At 40.3% G+C, this 25,288-nt stretch overlaps 1 protein-coding gene, 1 long non-coding RNA gene, 1 other non-coding gene and 1 pseudogene across 5 annotated transcripts in view; 3 read left to right on the top strand and 1 right to left on the bottom strand.

Annotated features, from left to right (window-relative positions):
* Positions 1-9,575, bottom strand: part of LOC107532601 (uncharacterized) — a 29,801-nt gene extending 20,226 nt beyond the window's left edge. For 2 of the 3 annotated variants that reach the window (XR_015715863.1, XR_015715864.1), the window contains exon 1: positions 8,670-9,575. This is a non-coding gene — a long non-coding RNA (uncharacterized LOC107532601). Of the gene's footprint in view, positions 1-4,607; positions 5,675-8,669 lie in introns of those variants that run through there. The other variant, XR_015715862.1, reaches the window with a different exon arrangement.
* Positions 9,576-12,974: 3,399 nt separating this feature from the next.
* LOC107532599 (schlafen family member 11) lies at positions 12,975-22,590 on the top strand. The gene is made up of 4 exons (XM_016207037.2): positions 12,975-15,691; positions 16,631-16,759; positions 19,826-20,549; positions 20,753-22,590. The coding sequence occupies exons 1-4, from the start codon at positions 14,572-14,574 to the stop codon at positions 21,579-21,581; spliced, it is 2,802 nt and encodes a 933-aa protein (XP_016062523.2). The 5' UTR covers positions 12,975-14,571; the 3' UTR covers positions 21,582-22,590.
* LOC148091248 (small nucleolar RNA SNORA81) lies at positions 17,062-17,205 on the top strand. The gene has a single exon (XR_015715985.1). It is a non-coding gene; the product is annotated as a small nucleolar RNA SNORA81 (small nucleolar RNA).
* Positions 22,591-23,980: 1,390 nt separating the features above from the next.
* Positions 23,981-24,605, top strand: LOC148091247 (mitotic spindle assembly checkpoint protein MAD2A pseudogene; annotated as a pseudogene).
* The last annotated feature ends 683 nt before the right edge of the window (positions 24,606-25,288 follow it).

Genomic DNA, 25,288 nt, shown 5'->3' with positions numbered 1-25,288 from the left:
CAGAGAACTGATTTTATAGCATTCCCCACTGATGTATCTTCAGTGAGTCCCTGCAGTGTTTAAACCAAACCAGTTTTCAAGGCTTTCCACGATACACCCTGACTTACTCTCCTAACGCAGCCTTTATTATACCTCCATCTGCCAGTGTTTCTAATGCACCCATCCTTGCTGGCCTATTTAGGGGGTGGGAGGTAGGGTGCCCTCCAGGCTACTTACTTTGACTGAATGTCTCAGGGCAGCACCTTGGTTGGCTCCTCATACTTGCTATGGGTCTCAAGTTTTATAGGCTCAGAAATTGATTTCTTCTTTGCACCAAGTTTGGATCAGTTTCTTGGGGATGGCTTTATGCTAATTAAGCTCACAAAAAAACAAGGCATAACTGAAAATGCCACTCTGTCCATTTACAGTGAGGACTGTAGCAATAAGTGAGCCAGATGCTACTGCTAATCAGTACGTGCAATAGTAACATAGGGAGACAAATTACATATGCATAGCTTTGCAGCAGGGGGAGTAATATGGTCCAAATGTATGGAGTCTTCATGCTATGTCAGACTATTGCAACCACCTCTAAAATAGGGATGTGTCCACCACAAGGACTGAACAGGTCAGATTTACAACATAAAGCAAATTTAGAATGCTAAGAACGACTAGTTGTTCCATATTCTTTGCCTCAGATGAATTTTTCTTTTCGAGTTTCTAAAGTTTCCAGGTGGACCACCAACCTTCTCCTCACTCCTCCCAACACATAACAGTGCTTTATGCACATTCATTTTCTACATGTTAACACTTTCATCTGCTTATACCCTGCTACTGGCCTGGGAAATAGTCTGTCTATAAGGGGTCTTTGCATATCCCTAAACTCTTCCATTATGATTTGGTGTTAATTTTTTTAAAGAATAGTTTGTTGATTTTCAGAGAGAGAGAAAGGGAGAGGGAGAGAAAGAAACATTGATGTGAGAGTGTAACATCATTTGGCGGCCTCCCGCACACCCCCTCTGGGGATGGAGCCTGAAACCTGGGCATGTGCCCTGACTGGGAATTGAACCAGCAACCTTTTGGCACATGGGACAATGCCCAACCAACTGAGCCACACTGGCCAGGGCTGTTGTTCATTTTATAATTCAACTCTAAGAGTTTATGGGGAGCCTGGATGATAACTCTACCACCTATGGTGCCCATGGACATTCCTGGCTCCTGGCTGTGCCTATGCCATTTTCTCAGCCTTCAAATCCTTTTCTGCTCCCTCTACATGATGAAATCCTTATATGTCAATCAAGTCCTTGTTCAAGTGCCCACCTCCTCAACTAAACTTTCATCACCTCCTTAAGTTAAACTTGGTCTTTTCTTTTGCAGCCATTCTATGGCTTAAATTTTTTTTTAAATGGTAACACCCAACTCATTCTAAACTATACCAGAGAAGTAGTTGTTACCGTAGCATAGCGGAATCTATGTAATAACTTCCTATCATGTCTTCTTTCCAATGCATGTGCAATATATTAGAAATAAAATCAAAGGTCCCTTTCTCGTCAGCTCCCAAAATAACTAAGCCAATCCCATGCTCTTCAATGTAGTTTTTTCTTTCTGTAAGATTTTTTAAATTGCTTTGGAAAAATTCCTATTTCCAGACTATTTTTAATTTCTAGAAAAGCTTAGGACAATTTTATTGAGGGCATCAATGTGGGAGAAAGTGTGGAAATAATCTTTTGATTATAATTTCAGATGAAGCCCATCACTTTTCAAGAGGTGGGAGAGCAGGCAGGGCTTGAAAAGTGCTCTTAGCTGCTGTTCTGAACTGTTCACGCCACCAGGCGGGCCAGTCTGAATTGTCTTGTCCTCCCCAGAACCTTTCTCTTACCCCCTTGCTGCACCAATTACTTTGATGTTTCCTCCTTTTTACCTTTCCTTGGGGGTTTCAGGGTACTTTTAGGTGGGAGAAAATGAAGTTCAACAATTAATTAGTTTTTGATGATGCAAAAGATATCAATGTATTAACATTGGATAATGGGAGATGTGTGAATTCTTTAAAAATAATTTAAAGACTCAAAAGTGGAGGGGGGTGGGTGGGGGAGTGAACAGAACAGGAAACTGCTATACAGTATTTTAGTCATAAGCCTCAGTACCATTTAACTTTTTAAACTATATGCATGTGTTATATAATTTTTGGTAAAATAATTTATTATCTTTATTTTTAATTTATTTTTTATTAATTTCAGAGAGAGGAAGGGAGAGGGAGAGATAGAAACATCAATGATGAGAGAGAGTCATTGATCGACTGTCTCCTGCATGTCCCCTACTGGGGATGGAGCCTGCAACCAGGGCATGTGCCTTGACCAGGAATCGAACCTTGATCTTCTGGATCATAGGTCAACGCTCAACTGCTAAGCCATGCCAGCTGGGCAAAATAATTTATTTTTAAAATAATTGTTTTAAATATTGAATTTGAGAGTCCTTGTCAGTTCTCAGTCTACTAAAACAGCTCAGTCAGGCTTAAAGTAGAAGGTCTAACCCAGTGATTCTCAACCCTGATTGCTCATTTTTATCATCTGGGGAGCTTTTAAAAATAATAGTGATCCAGCCAGACACCAGACCAATTAAATCAGCATCTCTGGGCATGAGCTTGGACTTTGGTATTTATTAAAAGTTGTCCAGAGGATTCTAACATGCCACCAGGGTTCAGAATCACTGAACCCATCTCCTAGTCTGTTCTGTCTTCAAAGCGATGCGCACACACTTCTCTTCCCACTGGACAGTGAGGTCCTTGAGAGTAAAGATGGTCACTGACACATCTTTATTTCCCCAAAAGCAGCTAATGCAGTGCCTCACACATGGAAGGTGCTCATAATTATTTGTTGAATGGATTTGCTACTTTCAGAAAATCAGCATCTCCTAGGGACAGTGCTTCTATTCAGTGATGAATATCTAATTTTGGAGACTTCAAAGAGGTCAATGTGGACAATAATAAACACTGCAATGATGAAGACACCAGATAAAATGATATGAGCACTTAAACTGTTTTTTAGGCTACAGGCAAAGTTAAAGATCCATATTGATGGAAGACCATTAGGTTTGGGTTTGGGATTAGGAACTGGTAAGGACTAAGAATAATTGACTACCTTGCTTGTACTTAGAATTCTAAATTTTTCTACAGACCCTTAATATAATGGGTAAAACAATTCATTTGATGAACTAACTTGCCTGTTATGAGAAGCTTCTAAAACTAGCCCTGGCAGGGTTGCTCAATTGATTAGACTGTTGTCTCAATATACCAGTGTTGCAGGTTCAATCCCCGGTCAGGGCACATATAAGCAGCAACCAAAGAATGCATAAATAAGTGGAATAACAAATTGATGTTTTTATTTCTCTCTCCCTTTCTCTCTCTCTCTAACATCAATAATAATGAAAATAAATAAATCTTAAAAAAAATGAAATGAAGGTTAATATAATTCTATTATGTTAAACTTGAGAAATGGAGAAAGGCAAAATAAAAAGGTTTTTTTTTTTGCTTATTTCAATTCCTTTTTGATATGCAAAAATATTTGTACATAGTTATGATCAAGTTGTATAATCAACTTTATATCCTGTGTGTTTTTTCCATTTAACCTTTTTGAGTCTGTGCTTTCTCCCCAATACTTCATCTCTCCCCATACCTATACCCTTTGTCATTCCTAACATTAGAGCTGGAGTATATTTTTCTCACCCCCTTGATGTGGGCTTGGCCACGTGACTTTATTTGGCCAATGAAATGTTAGTACAGTAGGTGTGATGTGTGCAGAGGCTTTATGCATTTCAGCATTAGATCTGCTCTCTTGGGCTTCTGCCACTGCCACATGAAGACTGCCTTGAGCAGCCCACCAGTCAAAGAATGAGAGATGTGAAGCAGTCTTGAACTCAACTCATAACCTGGAGCCAAGTTTGACTGATCCCAACTAGACAGCCAAAACCCAACTGATTTGCAATGTATAAGTGAGCAATAAATGCTTATTATTGCATGACTGAGATTTCAAGATTGTTTATTTTGCAGCAGTAGCTAATGCAGGCATTTCCTCATGTTGTAGCACTGTCTTCAAAACTATCATTTTTAACAGTTGTGCAACATCCCAGCTAGATTACACAAAATTTCAATAACCACCCCTCTATTAATCTGGGTCACTAGTAATTTTACACTATTATTAAAGTTAAATCAGGCCCATATTTGGGCATACAACCATTCTTTCTTTGGTATATTTATAAATCCCAAGAGATGAAATTACTGGATCAAAAGGGTAGCCCAGATTGGCTCCGATGGGAAGTGCAGAGAAAAACCCTAATCACCATCCCTGGCCACAAACAGATTTGCTGTCTTAGATAAGAGAACAAAATGCTGCCATCAGGTTCTGATGGCAAAAACGAGACATTGGCATCCCAGAAACAGGTGGCTTAGATAACACTGTCTCTGCATGGAGGGTAAAACCAAGGCCCATCACCCCAACCGAGAACCTCAAAGAACTTAACTTGGAGAATTACAGATGGAAACATGAATTACGTAACCCTAACATTATGTAGGAAAAAAGCCCTGGTCACTTGAAACTGATGTAGGGTTCTACCTCTGAAAAAAGACAGGATGCCTCTGACAATCAACAGGACGTTTATTTTTATTATTATTATTTTTTAAGAGAAACTGTGGCATGGAGAAACCCATTTAAGAAAGAAGAGGAAGCATAGAGATAAACTAGATTTTCTTGACACTGAGCTTCCCCAGTTTCCCCAAGGTTTTGAGGATGCCAAACATAAAATTATTTTCAAGAAGCTTCAACTTGAAATAAGTACAACATCTATAATAACCGTATGTTACTATTTATTGAGATATTACTACAACCAGCTACTATTTGCTAATGCTTTGCATACATTCTCACAACTCTATAAGGCGTATACATATTACCTCCATTTTATAGATAATAAAACTAAGGCACAGAGAATTTAACTTCCTCAAAGGCACATGTATAAGTGTCTAAGCTGAGTAACTGTAACATTTTTTTAAAATTTATTTTATTTTTTTAAATATATCTTTACTGATTTCAGAGATAGAGAGAGATAGAAACATCAATGATGAGAGAGTCGTCATTGATCGGCTGCCTCCTGCACACCGCCGACTGGGGATCGAGCCCGCAACCCCGGGCATGTGCCCTGACCAGAATCGAACTGCAATCTCCTGGAACCTAGGTCGATGCTCAGCCACTGAGCCACACCCGGCCGGGCAACTATAACATTTAAATAGAATCCTTGATATGGTAATCTCAACTTTGACAATGTATAAACAGACTGAAAACACTCTCCAGGCCTGAGAATACTCATGTTTCCTTTCAGGATCCTCTATCAAGTTCTCATCTCTAGAAAGCATTGACTTTCATTGTAAGTGAAAACAGCTGACTATACTGTTTCCTATACTTAACATCTGTGATTTCTCCCTGAGCATCCCGATCATTCTAGAAAAATCTGAATTTCTTCTTCTGCAAAGCTCAGAAACAGCCTCAGTTCATATTCCTGACCCATCCAAGGCCAGGCACTCCTGACATGAAGTTCCAGATCCCCTCTAAGGCTGCTGCATGTTGGTTCAGTGTCTTCAGTTGACAGAGGCAACATGATTTTGAAATAAATGGGATCAGTTTTCAATTTTGGGTCTTCTTTTATTCTCAGCCTAAAATGGAAGTAAAAAATAGGGAATTAGGACTTGGCTACTGCGTACTTTCTCTTCCTGTTTACTGCTTCAGAATCATCTCAGGCCATTTGCAGTTCAAGTCTACTTTCACCCCTGCTTTAATCAGGGAAAGCTCTCTTTGCCCAATTATACGGCTTAGAAAAGATGTGTTAGGGGGGTAGCAGGAGATCCCTTCGAAGACAGCCAGATATAACAAATAAACCCATCAGTCAATGGCTAATCCATTAAAATACCTCTACAGCTCATTCCTGTACCCTCTGATATACATTATAAGAGTATAGCTAACAGAAAGTAAATGCTTATTATGTGTCATATACTGTGCAAAATATTTTAAATACATTATAACTTTTATCCTACCAGCAACCTTTGGATTATATTTAGCACCTCATGTAAGGTAGGATAAGGTGGTGTTAAGAGCATGAGTCCTAGGGTCAGACCCACCCTGGCTTTGAATTCCAACTCTATTTTTAATTGGCTGTATGATCTCAGGCAAGTTAAATTTCCCTTTTAAAACTTAGGTTTCTCAGCCCCAGCCAGGTAGTTCAGTTGTTTAGAGCATTGTTCCGATACACCAAGGTTGTGGGTTAGATCCTTGGTCAGGGCACATACAAGAATTAACCACCCGGCCAGGCATGGCTCAGCGGTTGAGTATCAACCTAGGATCCAGGAGATCGGGGTTCGATTCCTGGTCAGGGCACACGCCCGGGGTTGCGGGCTAGGCAGCCAATCAATGACTCATCATTGATGTTTCTATCTCTCTCTCTCCCCCTCCTTTCCTCTCTCTGAAATCAATAAAGATATGTTAAAAAATAATAACACAAGAATAAATCCTGTTTCACATACTCACAAGTGTAAACCTACGTTTGCCCCACTCTGCATAATGACATCATAGAAAGATTAAAAAATAGAAGACAAAAGAAAATTCATCCCCTTTATCACCACCATCCCACACAGTCGCTGTCAGTTTTGCCAGGCATCCACTTCAGAGGCATCTACTTCAAAGACAAGTGTCTTGAATAAACACATTACTAGCCACTCCACCAGGTAAGGAGCCAGGCCGCCACCTCCTGCTGAGACTCCTTTGTTTTCTGTTTTTGTTTTCTTTTCCTCACCCTTGGACATTATTTCCATTGCTTTTTGGGGACACACACACACACACACACATCCATTGGTTCCTCCCCAACCAGCTGGGATCCAGCATGCACTCGAGGTACGTGCCCTTGGCCACAGTGGAACCTGGGATCCTTCACGGGACCCTTCAGTCAGTGGGCCAACGCTCTAACCACTGAGCAAACCGGCTAGGGAGAGACTCCTTTGGTTTAGAGATCTTGGTTGGTTTCATAGCTGACCATTTGGACGCTGTTTTAAAATTTTCTCCGTTTTTTTAAATCCACCAATCAAGAGTGAGCCTGCGAAACCCTAGGCTCCACCCTCAGCTTCAGTAGGGACAGAATCTCAAGTCAGTGCACTCTCTTTCTCTTTCGTCCACGTCTAATCCTAAGTGTGCAGCGTAACTTCCAGGTCCTGTAAGTAAAAGACCTTTATGTTTTTCATTTACCTGATGATTATTGCTGAAGGGCATTTTGCAATCATAAGAACCACACTGGTTATTGACAGTGTGAGATTGGCATAAAACACTGGTTCATGACATCTCAAACTAAATTCCCTCTAGTGTGTAACACTTTTCCTCATAGTTAAAAATGATTGCTAAAGCCACACTGTAATAATTCTTAAAACCTGTAACCATGGACACATGAAAGAAACCAAACAAGAGCTCAAGGGAACTGTGACTGTGTGGGCTGTGGAGGAAAGTTGCAGATCAAAGTGGTAAATAGAAGAAACTTAGAACAATAGCAACTGCATTAGCCGCCAAATCAATAGCCAGCAGAAATTTCAACTACAACTGTTGGGATTATAGAGGCTACTTGAAAAATTAAGACAGAAAGTCAGTGAGATGTACAGCTTAATTCTCTATCTGGCTCTAGCACTGTTTTCTTTTCGTTATTGCATTAAATATGTCTTGAGTAACTCAGGTTTGTGCAACAAAATAATATTTCCTCCCTCCCCGCCCATCTTCTTCCTTTTCAATTCCACTCCCCAGTGAATAATCCTTAATTACGTTTGTTGTGTATCCAAATAGGCTTTTGTGTAGTCTTGTTCCAGAAGTTTTACCTACCTCAAATGGGGCTACTCTAGCCTCATTTTCACCTACTTTTTAAAATACCAAGTTCTTACTGCTAGACAGGAAACAGGTTTTTCCTCTTGAGGCCAGAAGGGCAGATAATAAGAGGCCAGAACATTGGGACAGTATTAGGTCTGATGTTCAGAGAGAGGGAAACCTATCATTTCCCCGGGAACTTGCTTTTCTCCAGGGAGGCAGATTTCGAGCCAACTTTTCCTATTTATGGTTACCATAGCCCTCAGGCAAAAGCTGCAAGCGCCGGAACAGAGCAGGACTTCAGGAGTTTTCTCTCCAACATCCCAACCCTGAGGAATCTGCTCATTCCCAAGGTAAGTACAGACTGTCTAGAAAGACCCAAGCCTGCCAGTTCAACAGAAAGGACCGTCTCAAAAAGAGAAATAAAACCCAAAAAACTCTATTATGGCTGGTGTGACTCAGTGGAGAGTGTCTCAGGTTTGATTTCTGGTCAAGGGCACATACTTGGGTTGCAGGATCGATCCCTGGCCCCAGCTGGGGGCAACCAGTCGATGTCTCTCTCTCTCTTCTCACCTTAATTTTTTTCTCTCTTTCTCCCTCCCTCCCTCCCACTCTCTCTAAAAATCAATAGAAAAAGTATCCGTGGGGGAAAATTAACAAAAAACCCCTCTAAGATGAAAATCCACCCCATGACCCTTCCAGATATATCTTGTTTGTGTATTTAGGCAAGAGATGCTGAGGTGGACACAAATGGCCACACACATTTCTTAAATAAGTGAAAAAGACAGCGAGAACTGGTCTGTAGATGGGACTTACCTTCTTGCTCAGGCCAGTGATGCAGGCAGGATTCCAGCTCAGACAACCTGGCAAAGTTCTGAGACGGACACTGGTGTAAAGGGGTTATACAGGGTAGACTTATCTAAGATCTGGGGTATAAATTTGTAAGTGAGGGAGGAGCTAGAGCCTTGGCGGGAAGTGATGACTGTTTCAATTCTGTCAGGTTTTTTTTTTCTTTCATAGTATACACACTTACACTTTCAGGAGAAACTTAAAAGATATATTCACTGGGAAGCTCTGACCTAGTTGGATTTTCCAGATTATTTTTGCAAGTGTCAAAGTACATGGGGTTATTTTACCAACATTAATTAAAAGCACTGGAAAGTGCTTTTAAACAAGTCGCTTCTTCAAATCCTTTTGGTGATGGGGAACAAATGAATATATAACTACGAATACCTCAGCAAGTGGATAGTTGAGGAGTATCTGCCATTCTGGACTAGGAAAGCAATCACCTGTAACAACAGGGATTTATTTCACTAGACACAGGCAACACCTACATAGATTCTGGATATTTTCTCTAGACAATCAGTCGGCATAGTCTCTATTACATCATTGTTCTTATGACTTCAGCCACAAATGTAAAATGATTATTGAGACCCAAATTAAATAAACCATTCCGTATGCGTGTGAACAACGAACTATTATTGGAGACCATAATTACAGCACTGAGGTGGGGTAAGAAATAACTCGGAGGAGGTCACTGAATCCTGATTTTAATTCTGAGCAGGCCACAATCTCTCTTCATCTGCGTGAAACACAAGACGGCGTAACGCTTGGGGCAGACGCAGCCAGGTTCAGGGACGGGCCTGCTGTTATTCTGGGGATCGTGATTTCCTGAGTCACGAGGGGGTCCTACGCCCAGGTCCCTATTCCTTTCTGCTCCCTGGGCCCACAGGCAGGAGCTCTGCTCCTTGGACCCCCACTTACGCCTTATTTCCAAAGCGGCGCACACGCGGGCTCTGGCCCCGCTCCCCGCGCCTCGCTGGCCAGGGCTGGCCGGAGTGTTGCTCACATTGGACTCCACGGGGTAAGCCACGCGGTCGGCTGTAGGGACGAAACCCTGCGCCCTCAGGGGGCCACGGCCCGCGACGCCACGACTCGAGGCTTCATTTGCGTGGACATAAGTATTCAACTAATTTGGGTAAATACCAAGGAGCACTATTATAGGATCATATGGTAACAATATGTTTAATTTTGTAAGAAGTTGCTAAACTGTCTTTTAAAGTGGCTGTGCCATTTTTTGTCACATCCAGCGTGACTCCTTCCCACGGGGCTGAGTGGGAACGGGGAGGGACTGAAAATAAGACAAAAGAGACGGAAAGTGGGATCAGGAGGTTCCCCGGATGCTGATGGCATACAGGCGACACTAAACAGGCTTTGCAGCTTTATTTTCTACAGCACTTGATTGTCTATAAATCATTCTTAGCACGGATATCACTGTTCTCTTTCTGCCTGGCCGCAGCCACAGTTCCCCCGCAGTGCCCCCAGGCCCGGGCAAACCTGTTTGCTCACATCTTGGTGCACATGTCTCAGAGTTTCCTGTTTACGGGGAATGAGGCCTAGCCTTTGGCTGAACCTCTGCGACTGTAAGGGCTTTGCCAGCGTACAGCCCAGTTCCCCACAATTTTTCATGTTGTATTTTGATTTTTGGCCATTTCAGTAGGTATGTAGTGGTATCTCATTGTTGTATTAATTAGCACATCCCTGCTGATATATATATAATGTGGAGAATCTTTTCATACACTCATTTGCCATGTCTATATCCCCTTTGGTGAGATGTCTGTTCAGACTATTTGCCCATTTTAAAAACTGGGTTTATTGTTGAGTTTTAAGAGTTCTTTGTATATTTTATATAGCAGTACTTCATCAGATATGTGTTTTACAAAAATTTTCTCCCAGTCTCTTCATTCTCTTAATGGTCTTTTGCAGAACAGAAGTTTTAAATTTTAATGAAGTCCAATATACCAATTTTTTTTCATGAATCATGCTTTTGGTATTGTATCTAAAATGTCATTACCAAACCCAAGGTCACCCAGATCTTATTCTATGTTGTTTTCTAGAAGGTCTGTGGTTTTGCATTTTATATTGGGTTTATTAGGCATTTTGAGTTAATTTTTATGAAAGGCATAGTCTGTTTCCAGATTCCTCTCTCTCCATGGAGATGCCCAGTTTTACACCACCATTGCTGAAAAGACTGTCCATTATTTGTTGAATCGCCTTTGCCCCTTTGAATATTTCAGAATTTACATTAATATCTTTACTGTTAAATTCAGTGAAGACATAGTCCCTTCGATCCTGTCATTTTCAGAAGCCGGCTGCGTTGTGAATGGAGCAGAGGGACAGGTGAATGGGTGGGCAGGCTGGGGGATTCCTCTCCAGTGGCAACACTTTCTGTCTCCTAGGTGCATCCTCTGCACTTCCCTGAAGCAACAGGTGGGCTAGATAGACCTGGGTGACCAGAATGCAGTGTGGAGAGAACTGCTCCAGTTGTGAAGGAAGAAGAAGAAAGTGACAGAAAGGGGCTTGAGGATGGGGAATGACCATGCCTGCGATAGAGGAGGGCTGGCAAGGCTAGAGACGCAGCAAAATGCCCTATAAATATTCGTTATCAAGTTGAGGAAATTTCCCTCTACTCTAGTTTGCTGAGAAACTGTTTTTTTGTTTGTTTGTTTGTTTTTAATATATCTTTATTGTTTTCAGAGAGAGGAAGGGAGAAGGAGAGAGAGAGAAACATCAGTGATGAGAGAAAGTAATTGACTGGCTGTCTCCTGCTGGAGACTGAGCCCGAAGCCCAGGCATGTGCCCTGACGAGGAATTGAACTGAGGTCTCCTGGATCCTAGGTCTCCTGAATCCTAGGTCGATGCTCAACTGCTGAGCCACGCCTGGCCGGGCAAGAAACTGTTTTTTGGCAGTTGAATTTTAGAGTTCTTTTTATATTCTAGGTTTGGGTCATGTGTCAGATACATGATTTGTAAATATATTTTCCATGTATATAACTTGTCTTTTCATTTTTTAACAGGATCGTCTGCAGAGCAAAGTTTTAAATTTTTTATGACGTTCATATTATTGATTTTTTCTTTTAAAAATTGTGTTTCTAGTGTCATCTAAGAGCTCTTTACCAAGCCCTAGAGTCATTAAGAGCTTCTCCTGTGTTATCTTATAAAAATTTTATCATTTTACATTTAACTCTATGATCCATTGTGAGTTGTTATTATTATTTTTTGTAAGGTGTCAGGTATGAGGTTTAGGTAGAAGTTATTTTATTTTATTATTTTATTTTATTTTATTATTTTATTTTATTTTATTTTAATTTTTGCCTATGGACATCCAATTGCTTCAGCACCGTTTGTTGAAAAGATGATTCATCCTCTAGTGAATTGTTTTTGCAAAATCAGTGGACTGTGCTTATATGGGACTATTTCTGGGTTCTTGATTCTCTTCCATTGACTTAAGTGTAATTTCTCTGCCAATCCACACTGTCTAGATTACTGAACTATATATGTACATATGTATTAAGTCTTAATATCAGGTAGAGTGATTCCTTCCACAGTTTTCTTTTTCAAAATTGTGTTAACTAATTTAGTTCTTGTGCCTTTCTGTAAATATTTTAGAATAATTTTGTATGTACAAAAAAATCTTGCTGGGATTTTTATAGGAATTGTGTTAAACATGCATATCACTTTGGGGGAGAATTAATAGCTTTCCTATCTTGAGTGTTTCAATCCATTAACATAGTATTTCTCTCCTTTACTTAGGTCTTCCTTGATTTCTTTCATTTGGAATTTTCAGCATTAGTCCTATACAAGTTTTGTTAGAGTTATACCTAAGTTTTTTGGGAATGACTGCAAATGATATTATAATTTAAAATTTTTTTTTTCACATGTTCATTTCTAGTACATAGAAATACAATTGATTTTTTAAGTTGATTTTTAGATAGAGAGAGGAAATGTGTGTGTGTGTATGAGAGAGAGAGAAACATTGATGTGAGAGAGAAACATCAATCAATTGCTTCCTGCATTTGATTTACCGGGGATTGAACCCAAAACCTAAGTATGTGCCTTGATGGGGAATCAAGTCCACAACAGTTTTTGGTGTATAGGCCAACACTCCAGCCAGCTGAGCCACCTGGCCAAGGTTGTGGCTCCTAATTTAAATTCTCTTGCAAAACACTCTGGTTGACCCAGCTCATTTATTGTCTCTCTTATATCAGCCAACTCAAGAGTTTTGCTGGCTCGAGGCTGGTCAGCTGGGGCCATCTAGTAGGAGGGAGCAGAGGTCCCTGTAAGGCCAAGCCTTCTACATGTGTGGGAGGTGGACAGGTCTCTAGTTAGAGGACTCCATGAGGATGGTGCTTGTAGTGCCAGAAATACCTCCATATATGGATTAATATTCTAACAAGGAGGAGAGAAAAGGAAATTTGAGTAACCCAGACAGTCCATGCTGAAGCCCAAACCATCCCACACAAGCTCTGGTTGTCAGGTGTAGGAGACACAAAAAGAGAAGGTGGAGAAGGGTTTTTAGGAAACAAGAGCCTTGCCCAGTAAGAAATTCCAACCTTGAGTCTTTGAAACCTTCAAAGTGTTTGGACTGTTTCCACAGTGAATTACCTATTTATCTGAAAAGCCAGAAACAAAGCAGGCTCCCTACTGGGAACTTCCAGACACAAAGGAGCCCCTTCTCTCACCTGTCCCCTGGTGCTGTCTTCCAGAACATCTGGAGATGTGTGCCTGGGAGGAGGGTGGGTCAGAGCATGACTCACCTGGAAAGTGGGTTGGCAAGGCTTGTGTGTGGGCAGGTGACATAGTAGTTTTTTTCTTAAGTTCTTTAAAATTTGAAGGAAATCACTACTTTTATTTTTCTGTTGTACCAATATAGGCATTTAGTGCTATGGCTTTTTCTCCATGTGCTGTTTAAGCTATATCATGGTAATTTGATGTGACCTAAACCATAAATCTCCAACAGACAGGTTCTCTGTGTCTCTCACAGCACTTAGTGTGCCCACAGTGAACACTCATTGAACATTTCCTATATTAGTAAATCAAAGAATGGAATGTTTTGATCACATTCTTCAGTCTATAATCACGCAAAAGAGAAAAATGAATGTGCAGGTGGCAGCACAACCCTAAGCATTTTGAGAGCCCCCTCGACACCATGGTACTGTTGAGTTTTATTGATTTGGTCAACTACTCCCAAATCCAAGTTCTTGGAGATCACAATGACGTAGAATCCATTGGTCCCTTTTTCCCCATTTACCAGATCTCCCCCCTGCCCTGGCCATCTTCATTTCTACCCCTGTCCCAAGAACGTGTATAGTCCAGAAGTTCAACCACTTCCTACTAATGATCTAAATATATAGCCCCTGCTCCCTTTTACATTTTTGGAAGTAAAGGTTTTTGTTTTTGTTTTGAAAAATTTCAAACTTACAAAAAATACAGAGGATAACATAATGAACACAAATATGTCCACCACCCAAATTTAATTGAAGATGTCAATTAAAAAACGTATTGTGCCGATAAGTGATACCACTAACCACCCAGTTGCCTATGTTAAAAACCCAGTTACTAAATTGTAATCCTTTCTTCTGATTTCTATCTTGTCAGGGCAGACCATGCTAATTTTATTTCCTAAATATCTGTCCTATATGCTCAAATTCTCTTCATCCCCACTGCCGCTACCGTGGCCCAGGGCTCCATCACCTCTCACGTAGTTTACTGCAGAATCCTCCCCCCACAATTGCTTTCTTCAACCATGTTTCCTTTCAGACAATAAGCTCTGAGAGCCAGGACTATGTTCATTCTTGATCTACCACTTAATCTCCAGCCCCCAGCACTTAGCAGGAACACAATAAATATTTTCAAATAAATTAATGAATGTATTTTTATGTACTGTGTAATTCTTCATCAACATGAGATGTATTTTAATGGTTTCTGTTGCAGAATGAACATGGAGGAACATAACCCGTCTTTGGTGGTGGACTTATCTTTCCCAGACTTGGTCATCAGTGTAGGAGAAGTAACTCTTGGGGAAGGAAACAGAAATAAGCTGCAGAAAACTCAAAGAGACCAAGAGAAGAGGAAAGTTTTAGAGGCTGCATGTGCTTTGTTAAACTCAGGAGGAGGAGTGATTCAGATGGAAATGGCAAACAAGGATGAGCATCCTGTGGAGATGGGACTGGACTTAGAGCAGTCTTTGAGAACACTTATCCAGTCTTCAGATTTGCAGGCTTTCTTTGAGACTAAGCAACAAGGGAGGCATTTCTACATTTTTGTTAAATCTTGGAACACTGGCCCTTTCTCTGAAGCCAGTTCCTCCAAGCCTCGCATTTGCAGCCTGGATTCTTCCTTATGCCTCAGATCCGGCACTTCTGTGATGCCCATGAATTCAAGGGAGGCATTTAGTTTCCTGGAAACCAGGAAAAGAAATGCAAAGCTTCCAAGGAAAGAACCTTCTAATAAAATTCTCAGGGTAAAAGAGCAAAACTTCCACTGCTCCAATCCTGCTTACCGAATTTTCCAAAGAGATCAGCTTGAGTATGGTGAAATCCTGCCTTTTCCTGAGTCTCAATACGTAGAGTTTAAGCAGTTCAGTACGAAACACATTCTAGAGTACGTAAAAAACATAATTCCAGAGTACACCTCTGCATTTGCAAACTCTGGGGGAGGGTATCTTTTTATTGGAGTGGATGATAAGACTAAGAAAGTTCTGGGATGTGCGAAAGAAAAAGTTGACCGTGACTCTTTGAAAAGGAAAATAGAAGGTGCAATAAACAAATTACCTTGTGTCCATTTTTGCCAATCCCAATGCCAGATCAGTTTCAAGGTCAAACTCTTGGACGTGTTAGCCAAGGGCGAGTTGTATGGCTATGTTTGTGTGATCAGAGTGAAGAAATTCTGTTGCGCAGTATTTTCAGAGGCTCCCAAGTCATGGATTGTGAAAGGCGAGAAAGTCTGTAGCCTGACAACTGAGGAATGGGTGGGCATGATGGTGGACACAGACCCAGGTAAGGGGGGAAGTACTGCCCTCTCTGCCCTTTGTTTCCTTTAGCACCTTCATATTAAACAGGCTTTCTTTTGTTTTCTGTGACTTTGAACTTCTCACACCCACTAAACTCCATGGTGTTTTTTTTTTGAATCTCCGAGTATCCTGCTTTCCATACATGATAAAATTTTGTTAGGTAATTAGAAGCCCAAATCAAGTGTCTTACAATAGGCAGTTTTCACATTGGAAGATGAAAAGAAAATTCGGAGGAACTGTTGCCTTGTAGTAGCTCTTACTGGCTCCAGAGTCATTTATTAATATTTCAGGAATTTTGTGATCCTGTGGTTAAACATAGTCATTTTTAAAAAGTAAGTTATATAAACTTACAATTAAATTATATAAAAAACAAACGTAGCAAACCCAAACTCACCACTTCTGAATTATTCATTACATTTGAATTGTATGTTTGCTCATGAAGTTATTCACATATATGTGTGTGGTGGAAATATTATAAAATGCTGTGCCACTGTGTGTTTCTTCTCAACTCTGCACTTAGTGATATCACACTAAGCTTGAAATTATCCATGGTGGGAATACTTACTTACACCACGGAAATATACAAAGATGTTTACTAAAGCTACATATACATAGATGTTTACTAAAAGAATGTGCCGCATACCATAAAAGAAATACTAACGAAACGCTATCTAAACATAGTGAAGAAATATATTGAATGGGAAACACGTTCAAACTTCCAAATAATGTCTCTTCATTGCATTGGCAACCTCCATATGCAATAAAGACACTTGTCTACACAGGGTGAATGGGCATTATCTTGCCATTATCTCTCAAGTCACACTACCTAGACAGTCGTAGAATACACCTACTTGTAAGGCCTCTTTCAGTGGTGAAAAGATGAACTAACATGTCAGAATAACAGGAGATTTTTTCCTTTCTTAAGATCTTGTACGTTTGTCCAAAGACTTTGAATCTCAGCTGAGTCTGTCTAATGGGCCTCCTCTTAGCAGACCAGTGTACTCCATGAAAGGCCTGGAACACAAGGAAGATCTCCAGCAACTTTTATTTTCAGGTAGGAACTACGGTTTGCCTACTTGACATCATAAAGTTATCAGTTCTCATGTTACAAATGTAATGAGATATCAATAAAAAAGAGATTAATTTAATCTAGGCAGTTTTATTCTAAAGTTCCAGTGGAAAAGTAAATAAGCAAGAAGAGCCAAGAAATAAAAACCTGAAAAGGAAAAGAAAACGGGGGGCTATCTAGACATCAAATCATTATAAAGTCTCTAATAAAAATTAAAAAAAATATTGGCCTATAATTAGACCAAGGATATAGAATACAAGTTCTGGAAATAGATGCAAACATATGAGAATTTAGTTTATGATAGATTCACCTCTCAAGAAAGTGGAGAAGATGACACACAAGAAAAGAAAAGTAACTGCTCTAGATTGTAAAGACTGGGGTGGACCCCTTTCTTAATGGTGTCCTTTGTCTTAAGATTTGGTACAATATGTCTAAAATAAAAAATCAACAACTACTTAACAGAAAAATCAACAAAGACAGTTCAGAAAAAATTCAAATGGCTTTCAAACACTTGAAAAGTTGCTTATTAATTAAAATAGACAAATTAAGACAAGATACCATTTTTATCTTTGAAATGTAAAAACATTAAAGAAATCTGACATCTTTTACTGTGTATGCTGTGCTGGGGAAACACAAGCCTTCTCCTACATTACTAGTTCCCACTAAACTGGCAATATCTATAGGAACACAAATGCATTTACCCTTTCACCCAGTAATGCCACTGCTGAGACTTTATTCTTCACATATACCGCATATATACCAAATGTACAAGGTTACCTATTGTAGTATTATTATAATAGCAAAAGATTGGGGTGAGTGAGGTTAATAGCATAGTAGGATTAGTGCTCAGAATGGATACAGATTTCTATGGGAGCCTGAGGAGAGAAGGGCAGACAGGGCAGTTCTGTGAAAGATGAAAGGAGCTTATCGGGTGGCAAAAGTGGAGGCGATATCAGAGTCTCAGCACACTTCTGCAAAGGCACATGGGGAGTGTGTCAACTCGGATGTATGTGGAGAGATGGCATTTATTGAACACCAATTCTGCTCCCTGTGACTTGCTAATTGTCACGTGGAATATCAAGAAATGAAAGGGACACTTCTTGCCCTCACATAATTTACTTAGGAAGCATGTCCTATTATATAATTAAAGAAAAATAAGACCTACTCAATGATGAGATACAACACATTTGCTTTGAAATGCTTTAGTGATGCCCAGCCCGGCGTAGCTCAGTGGTTGAACATCAGCCTAGGATCCAGGAGATCCCAGTTCAATTCTTAGTCAGGGCACGTGCCCCGGTTGGGGGCTCCATCCCCAGTTCGGGGCTGTGCAGGAAGCAGCTGATCAATGACTCTCTCATCATTGATGTTTCTATCTCTCTCTTTCTCCCTCTCCCTTCCTCTCTCTGAAATCAATAAAGATATGTTTAAAAAAACCACACACACAAACAATTTTTTTAAAAAAGAAATGCTTTAGTGATTTTCTCCATTTATCACGAGGGGTAGCTTGTGTGACTTGCAGGGCAGTACAGTAGAGTGGAAACAACAGAGGGTCTGGGCTTGGGATGCTGGCTCTGTCATTTCCTATGGGTGTGACCTGTCTGAGCTCCCATTTCTCATAAAAAAGAGAATAAATGAGTATATCTGCCTTGCACAGCTGTGAGGCCCAGAGATATTTGTAAACTCCTTAGTACAATCAACAAATTATGTTTTCTTATTTTATATTTCTTTTGGTTTCTGAAGTTCTATTTTAAACATATCCTTGTATTATTCTATTTCGTTCATTCTAAGATGTGTTTCCCCCCACCTTTCAACACCTCTAAAATCTGGGTGTCTCATAATGGATGCCGTCTCCCACTGGCTACCGTCCAGGTTGCAGACATAATCAAGTCATGTGAACACCTGGTACAAGTGGAAAGCACCAGCAACAGTGAACAATAAACAATTACCAATGAAATTTGTGCAATTTAACTTAAAATTACCACTACAAATCTGAGTCTGGTTTGTGATCAGACACCAGCACAACAGGATAAAAATCTCTTCATCGCCCCCCCCCCCCCCCGCGCTGGAACAAATGATCATTGAAATAAGTTTAAAACCCTACAGTGTGAGTTTATCCTCATGTCACATAATTGTTCCTTGTTCCCTCATGACAAAGGGAGACTTTGTGATGAATGCAGTCTTACCCTTATCTGTAAAAGTGAGTGATGCCAGAGTTTAGCTTCAGGAGAGTTAGCTCAGGGCCTTACCTCAGGATCTCCCAGTCCAGGGCCACAGGGGATTCTCTGCTAATAACAGGTTTAACAGGGCTCCATCTTCTCTGCAAATACAGGGTGTCCCCCAAAAATGTATACACAGTTTAGCAGCTGATAGCTCAATTTTGAAAATGAAATGTATTTCAGTAAACACTGCCTTTATAATTATTCAAAGTGTGTGTACATTTTTTAGGACGCTATTTTTAATGAGCACCTTCTTCCAGGGAGGGCTCCTTCTACCTCCGTCAATGGGACTTTTTAGGGAAAATTTGAGATTCAAGTACTTTGAGAGTAGGAAGGGAAACAGAACTAACTTTTCCCAAGCAGCTACAATGAGCCAGGTATTTTATGCTATTTTGTTTATTCCTCACCATAGGAAATGTGCTATTTTTTTTTTTTTTAAGCAAAGCAAAAATTTAATGAAGGAGAGAAAAAGCTCCCGCCATAGCGAGAGGGATCCCGAACAGGTAGCCCAAAATGTGTTATTTTTTAATGAGTTTTGTTTGTTTGTTTGTTTGTTTTACAAATGAGGGAACAGAGTGTTAGAAAAACTAAGGAATTTCCCAAGGTCATAATAAGCACATAGGTTTAGATGAAGTGTGCCAGATTTTCAAGGCTGCTTTTCCTTTATTATATAATAATGATATTTACAAAAAGGACATATACCAAAAAATCTTTAATTTATCATAAGATTAATTATGTTTGAGTGTAAGTGTAATAATTGCTTTTTATTAATTATAATTAATCATAAAAATAAATACGATATTGACCTCACATTTATAACTCTCTCCGTATCTAGTGCCATCAGAAGGTTTGCGATGTACTCCCGAATCCCTCTGGGAGGAGCTGTCCTCAGAGCATGAAGGTCTGGAGGAATTAATAAATCAGCAAATGCATCCTTTCTCCCAGGGAATTTTGATCCTTTCTAGAAGCTGGGCTGTGGACCTGAACTTGCAAGAAAAGCAGGGAGTCATCTGTGACGCTCTGCTGGTAACACAGAACAGCCCCCCGATTCTCTATACCATTCTCAGGGAGCAGGATGCGGACGGGCAGTTGTACTGCACCCATACCGCCTTTACTTTGAAGCAGAAGCTGGTGAACATGGGGGGCTATACTGGGAAGCTGTGTATCATGACCAAGGTTCTCCATCTGAGTCCTGAGAACAGTGCGGAGTCCTCTGAAGGTTCAGGCTATCTGATTGATTACCCTGAGTCCTATGACCTTGCAGACACCCAGCAAATGGAAGCTTTACTGCAGTGCCTTGTGATCGTCTTGCTCAGCTTCAGGTCTTTCCTGAGTGACCAGCTTGGCTGTGAGATTTTAAATCTGCTCACAGCCCAACAGTATGAGATTGTCTCAAAGAACCTTCACAAGACCAGAGAATTGTTTATCCATGGTTTACCTGGATCAGGGAAGACAATCGTGGCCATGAAGATCATGGAGAAGATCAAGAATATGTTGGGTTCTGAGAAAGATGAAATTCTCTATGTTTGTGAGAACCAGCCTCTGAGGGACTTTATCGGGTAAGCAGTTGGATCTTGTCACCGCATGAGGTTCAGTTTGAATTCATTCCATATCTCCCTCTACTCAAATAACTTTGTTCCTTGACAGTAGGATGGTAAATGGATCTGTAACAACAGTCCAGTGTTCGTAGGAATATGATAGAGTAATTTTCCTCCTTTATATACCTGGAGAAAACCTGATCGTGTCCTTTTAATTTTTGCAGTGAAAAAGGTATCTGCCATGCAGTGACCCGGAAAACCTTCATGGGTAATACTAACTTCAAAAAGATTCAACACATCATCATTGATGAAGCTCAGAATTTCCGCGTTGAAGATGGGAATTGGTACGAGAAGGCAAAAACCATCACTCAGAAAGAAAAGAATTACCGTGGAATTCTCTGGATCTTTCTGGACTACTTTCAGACTAACCACATGGAGTGCAGTGGCCTCCCCGGTCTCCGAGACCAGTATCCTAGAGAAGAGCTCATTAGAGTGGTCCGCAATGCAGATCCAATAGGCAACTACCTACGAAAAATAATGCAGAAAATCAAAGAAAACCCACCACCTAACATTCCCCCTGAGTCCCTGAGTATACTGTGTGAAGCTGAATGGTCTCAGGGTGTTCTAGGTGACTTTCAGTTTAAGAGGTACTTGAATTTGGAGGAGATGGTGGTTTTTATAACAGAGAAATGCCAGTTTTTCTTGAGGAATGGTTATTCCTGCAAGGATATTGCTGTGCTTTGCAGCACAGCACCTAATGCAAACATATATAAACTTAAGCTTCAAAGAGCAATGAGGAAGAGAAGAAATTTTCAGCTCAATGAGGAATCTGATCTGTTAATACGGATTGGAGATACATCAGATATCATGGGCAATCACATCATGGTGGACAGTGTTCGTCGATTTTCAGGGTTGGAAAGAAACATTGTGTTTGGGATAGATCCAAGGGGAGCTGACCCAGCTGTTTTCCACAGTCTTTTGCTCTGTCTGGTTTCCAGGGCAAGGAAACATCTGTATGTTCTGATGCCTCAGGAAGAACAGATCTCAGTCTAAGAAGAATTGATAGAGACAAATTATTCTATATCCCTGCAGTTTCAGAAAAGGAATTACTACTCTACATCATAAAAGCATTATTTCTAACAATCGACCCTTGTAAGATAACTGGTTTCTGAGTAGTTGCTATCTCCTGTGAAATGAACTTCTAAAAAGTCTAATTTTTTTTTTAATATGGAGCACTTCACAGATTTATGTGTCATCCTTGTGCAGTCTGAATTGCGTTGAATCTGTAGATTACTTTGGGTAGTATAAACATTTTAATGATGATGGTAATCCTTCCTATCCATGAACACGGTATATTCTTCCACTTACTTGTATCTTCTTCAGTTTCTTTCTTCAGTATCTTACAATTTTCCAAGTACAAGTCTTTTACCTCCTTCGTTAAATTTATCCCTAGGTACCTTATTTCTTTGTTGCAATAGTAAATGGGATTGTTTTCTTAATTTCTCTTTCTGGTAGTTCATTATTGGTGTATAAAAATGCCACTGATTTCTGAATATTAATTTGTGTATCCTGCTACTTTGCCTAATTCATTTATTAGGTCCAGTAGTTTTTTTGGTGGAGTCTGTAGGGTTTCCCATATACAATATCATGTCATCTGTGAACAATGATGGTTTTACTTCCTCCTTGCCTATTATTTCTTCTTCTTCTCTGACTGCTATGGCCAGGACTTCCAATACTGTGTTGAAGAAGGGTGGTGAAAGTGGACATCCCTGTCTTGTTCCTGATCTTAAGTGAAACACTTTTAGTTTTTGCCCATTGAGTATGATGTTGGCTGTGGGTTTGTCATGTATGGTCTTCATTATGTTGAGGTATAATCCCACTTTGCTGAGAGCTTTTATCATAAATGGGTGCTGGGTTTTATCAAATGCCTTTTCAGCATCTATTGATATGATCATGGGATTCTTATCCTTCATTTTGTTTATGTGATGTGTCACATTTATTGATTTGTGAATATTGTACCAGCCTTTCATCCCCTGAATAAATCCCACTTAATCATGTTGTATGATTTTTTTAATGTATTGCTTGATCTGATTTGCTAATATTTTGTTGAGGATTTTAGCATCTATGTTCATCAGGGGTATTGGCCTATAATTTTCTCATGGAATAGAATAGAAAGCACGGAAATAAACCCTGTGCCTTTATGGTCAATTACTATTTGACATAGGAGGCAAGAACATGTAATAGGGTAAAGACAGTCTCTTCAATAAATGGTATTGGGAAATTGGAGAGATACATGCAAAACAATGAAACCAGACCATGAACTTAAACCATACACAAGAATAAACTCAAAATGCATTAAAGACTTAAAATGTAAGTTTCAAAACCATAAAAATCCTAGAAGAAAACATACGCAGTAAATTTCAGACATTTCTCATAGCGATATATTTGCCAATATATCTCCTCGATCAAGGGAAACAAGGGAAAAAATAAACAAATGGGACTATATCAAGCTAAAAAGCTTTTGCATCAAAAAAATGAAACAGGAACCCACTGAATGGAGAACTTATTTGTCAATGATACAGCTGAGAAGGGGTTAATTTCCAAAATATATAAAAAACTTCTATAACTCAACACCAAGAAGACAAACAACTCAACTTAAAAATGGGCAAAAATGCCCTGGCCAGTGTGGCACAATGGTTAGAGTGTCAGCCTGCGCACCGAGGGTCACGGGTTTGATTCCCTGTGAAGGGCATCTACGTGGGTTGCAGGTTTGATCCCCAACGCCAGTCAGGGGTCGTGCAGGTGGCAACCAATCGATGTGTCTCTTTCACAGTGATGTTTCTCTCCCTCTCTCTCTCCCCCTGCTCCCTCCTTTCCACTATCTCTAAATTTCAATGGAAAAAATATCCTCAGGTGAGGATTAACAACGACCACCAAAAATGGGCCAAAAAAATGGGCAAAGGACCTGAATAGACACTTCTCCCAAAAGGACAAACAGATGGCCAGTAGACGTATGAAAAAAATGCTCAATGTCATTAATCATCAAAGAGATGCCAATTAAAACCACAATGAGATATCACCTCCTACCTGTCAGAATGGCTACCGTCAATAAATCAACAAACAACAAGTGCTGGCAAAGATATGGAGAAAAGGGAACCCTCAAGCATTGCTGGTGGGAATGCGGACTGGCTCAGCCACTGTGGAAAACAGTATGGAGTGTCCTCAAAAAAATTAAAAATGAAACTGCCTTTTGACCCAGTGATCCCACATCTGGGAATATTTTGGAAGAAACCTGAATTCGAAAGGATATGTGCACCCCTATGTTCATTGCCACACTATTTACAATAGCCAAGATGTGGAAGCAGCCCAAGGGCCCACCTATAGATGAGTGAGTAAAAAAGCTGTGGTATGCGGTCTCCGGTGCGGGGTGCGCACGCCGGTGGGGCCTGGCCATGGCGCTGCAGCTGGCCCGGGAGCAGGGCATCACCCTGCGCAGCAGCACCGACATCGTGGCCGAGTTCTTCTCATTTGGTATCAACAGCATTTTATATCAGCGTGGCATTTATCCGTCTGAAACCTTTACTCGCGTGCAGAAATACGGACTCACCTTGCCTGTGACCACTGATCCCGAGCTCATGAAGTACCTGAACAATGTGGTGGAGCAACTGAAAGACTGGCTGTACAAGTGTTCAGTGCAGAAGCTGGTGGTAGTCATCTTGAACATTGAGAACGGGGAGGTCCTTGAAAGGTGGCAGTTTGATATTGAGTGTGACAAGACTGCCAAAGATGACAGTGCGCCCAGAGAAAAGTCTCAGAAAGCGATCCAAGATGAGATCCACTCCGTGATCAGGCAGATCACAGCTACCGTGACCTTTCTGCCACTGCTGGAAGTGTCTTGTTCACTCGATCTGCTGATCTATACAGACAAAGATTTGATTGTACCTGAAAAGTGGGAAGAGTCAGGACCACAGTTCATTACCAGTTCTGAGCAGGTCTGTCTGCGTTCCTTCACGACTACAATCCACAAAGTGAACAGCATGGTGGCCTACAAAATCCCTGTCAATGACTGAGATGAGCCGGGAACAGTGGCGGAATTCTTGATGTGTTTCCTGAGACCAAGTAACTGTAGTTCATGTTCTATTTCATTGATTAATTTTTAGATGGGGAAAACTTAACATTGTACTTTATTGAACTGTGTATATTGTCCATTTTTTGGTACCTGTTTGGCTTTCCATGGGGTTGTCATTTTTTGCCCATTGTCAAAGGGAACCAGCAGATTACATCAGCACTGTAATGTCAGTTCCTTTGAAGGAGGTAACTGGAGATGGAAAACTTTTGCTATGAAGCTAAATGTCTTCCTAAATCAGACCTTTTGGTTATCAAGTAGCTTGACTCAGTATAGGTAAATGTGAAACAGCAAAAGGAGTCTGAATATTCAGAATCTTTGTTTATTCCTAAAGTAACTGATAATCCACAATCACAAAATATTCCTAGAAGGTCCTTGTGCCATTTATTTCATTTGTATAGTTTCCGTATTGAAAAAATCTCCAATTCTTTGACTTTAATGTATATAATTTACACTTCCAAAGCTGTCCCTATTTCTCCTGTCTAAATTCTGGTGATACAGAACTTTTAACGTCTTTTTGTGTTTTATAAAATCAAGGTTTAAGTGACAATGATGAATAAAGTTAAATGTGTATGTTTAAAAAAAAAAAAAAAAGCTGTGGTACATTTACACCATGGAATGCTACTAGGCCATA

This window comes from Miniopterus natalensis, chromosome 17, assembly GCF_054644295.1.
Source record: "Miniopterus natalensis isolate mMinNat1 chromosome 17, mMinNat1.hap1, whole genome shotgun sequence".
NCBI lineage: Eukaryota > Metazoa > Chordata > Mammalia > Chiroptera > Miniopteridae > Miniopterus > Miniopterus natalensis.
This window is presented reverse-complemented; position numbering and strand designations above follow the sequence as displayed.

What these genes read in the sequence shown, in the direction of transcription:
- LOC107532599 (XM_016207037.2), top strand. Translation starts at nt 14,572, where the DNA reads ATGTACTGTGTAATTCTTCATCAACATGAGATGTATTTTAATGGTTTC. An exon ending in CCAGCAACTTTTATTTTCAG is followed by an intron (nt 16,760 to 19,825) that starts GTAGGAACTACG and finishes CTCCGTATCTAG; the next exon opens with TGCCATCAGAAGGTTTGCGA. An exon ending in CCTCTGAGGGACTTTATCGG is followed by an intron (nt 20,550 to 20,752) that starts GTAAGCAGTTGG and finishes TAATTTTTGCAG; the next exon opens with TGAAAAAGGTATCTGCCATG.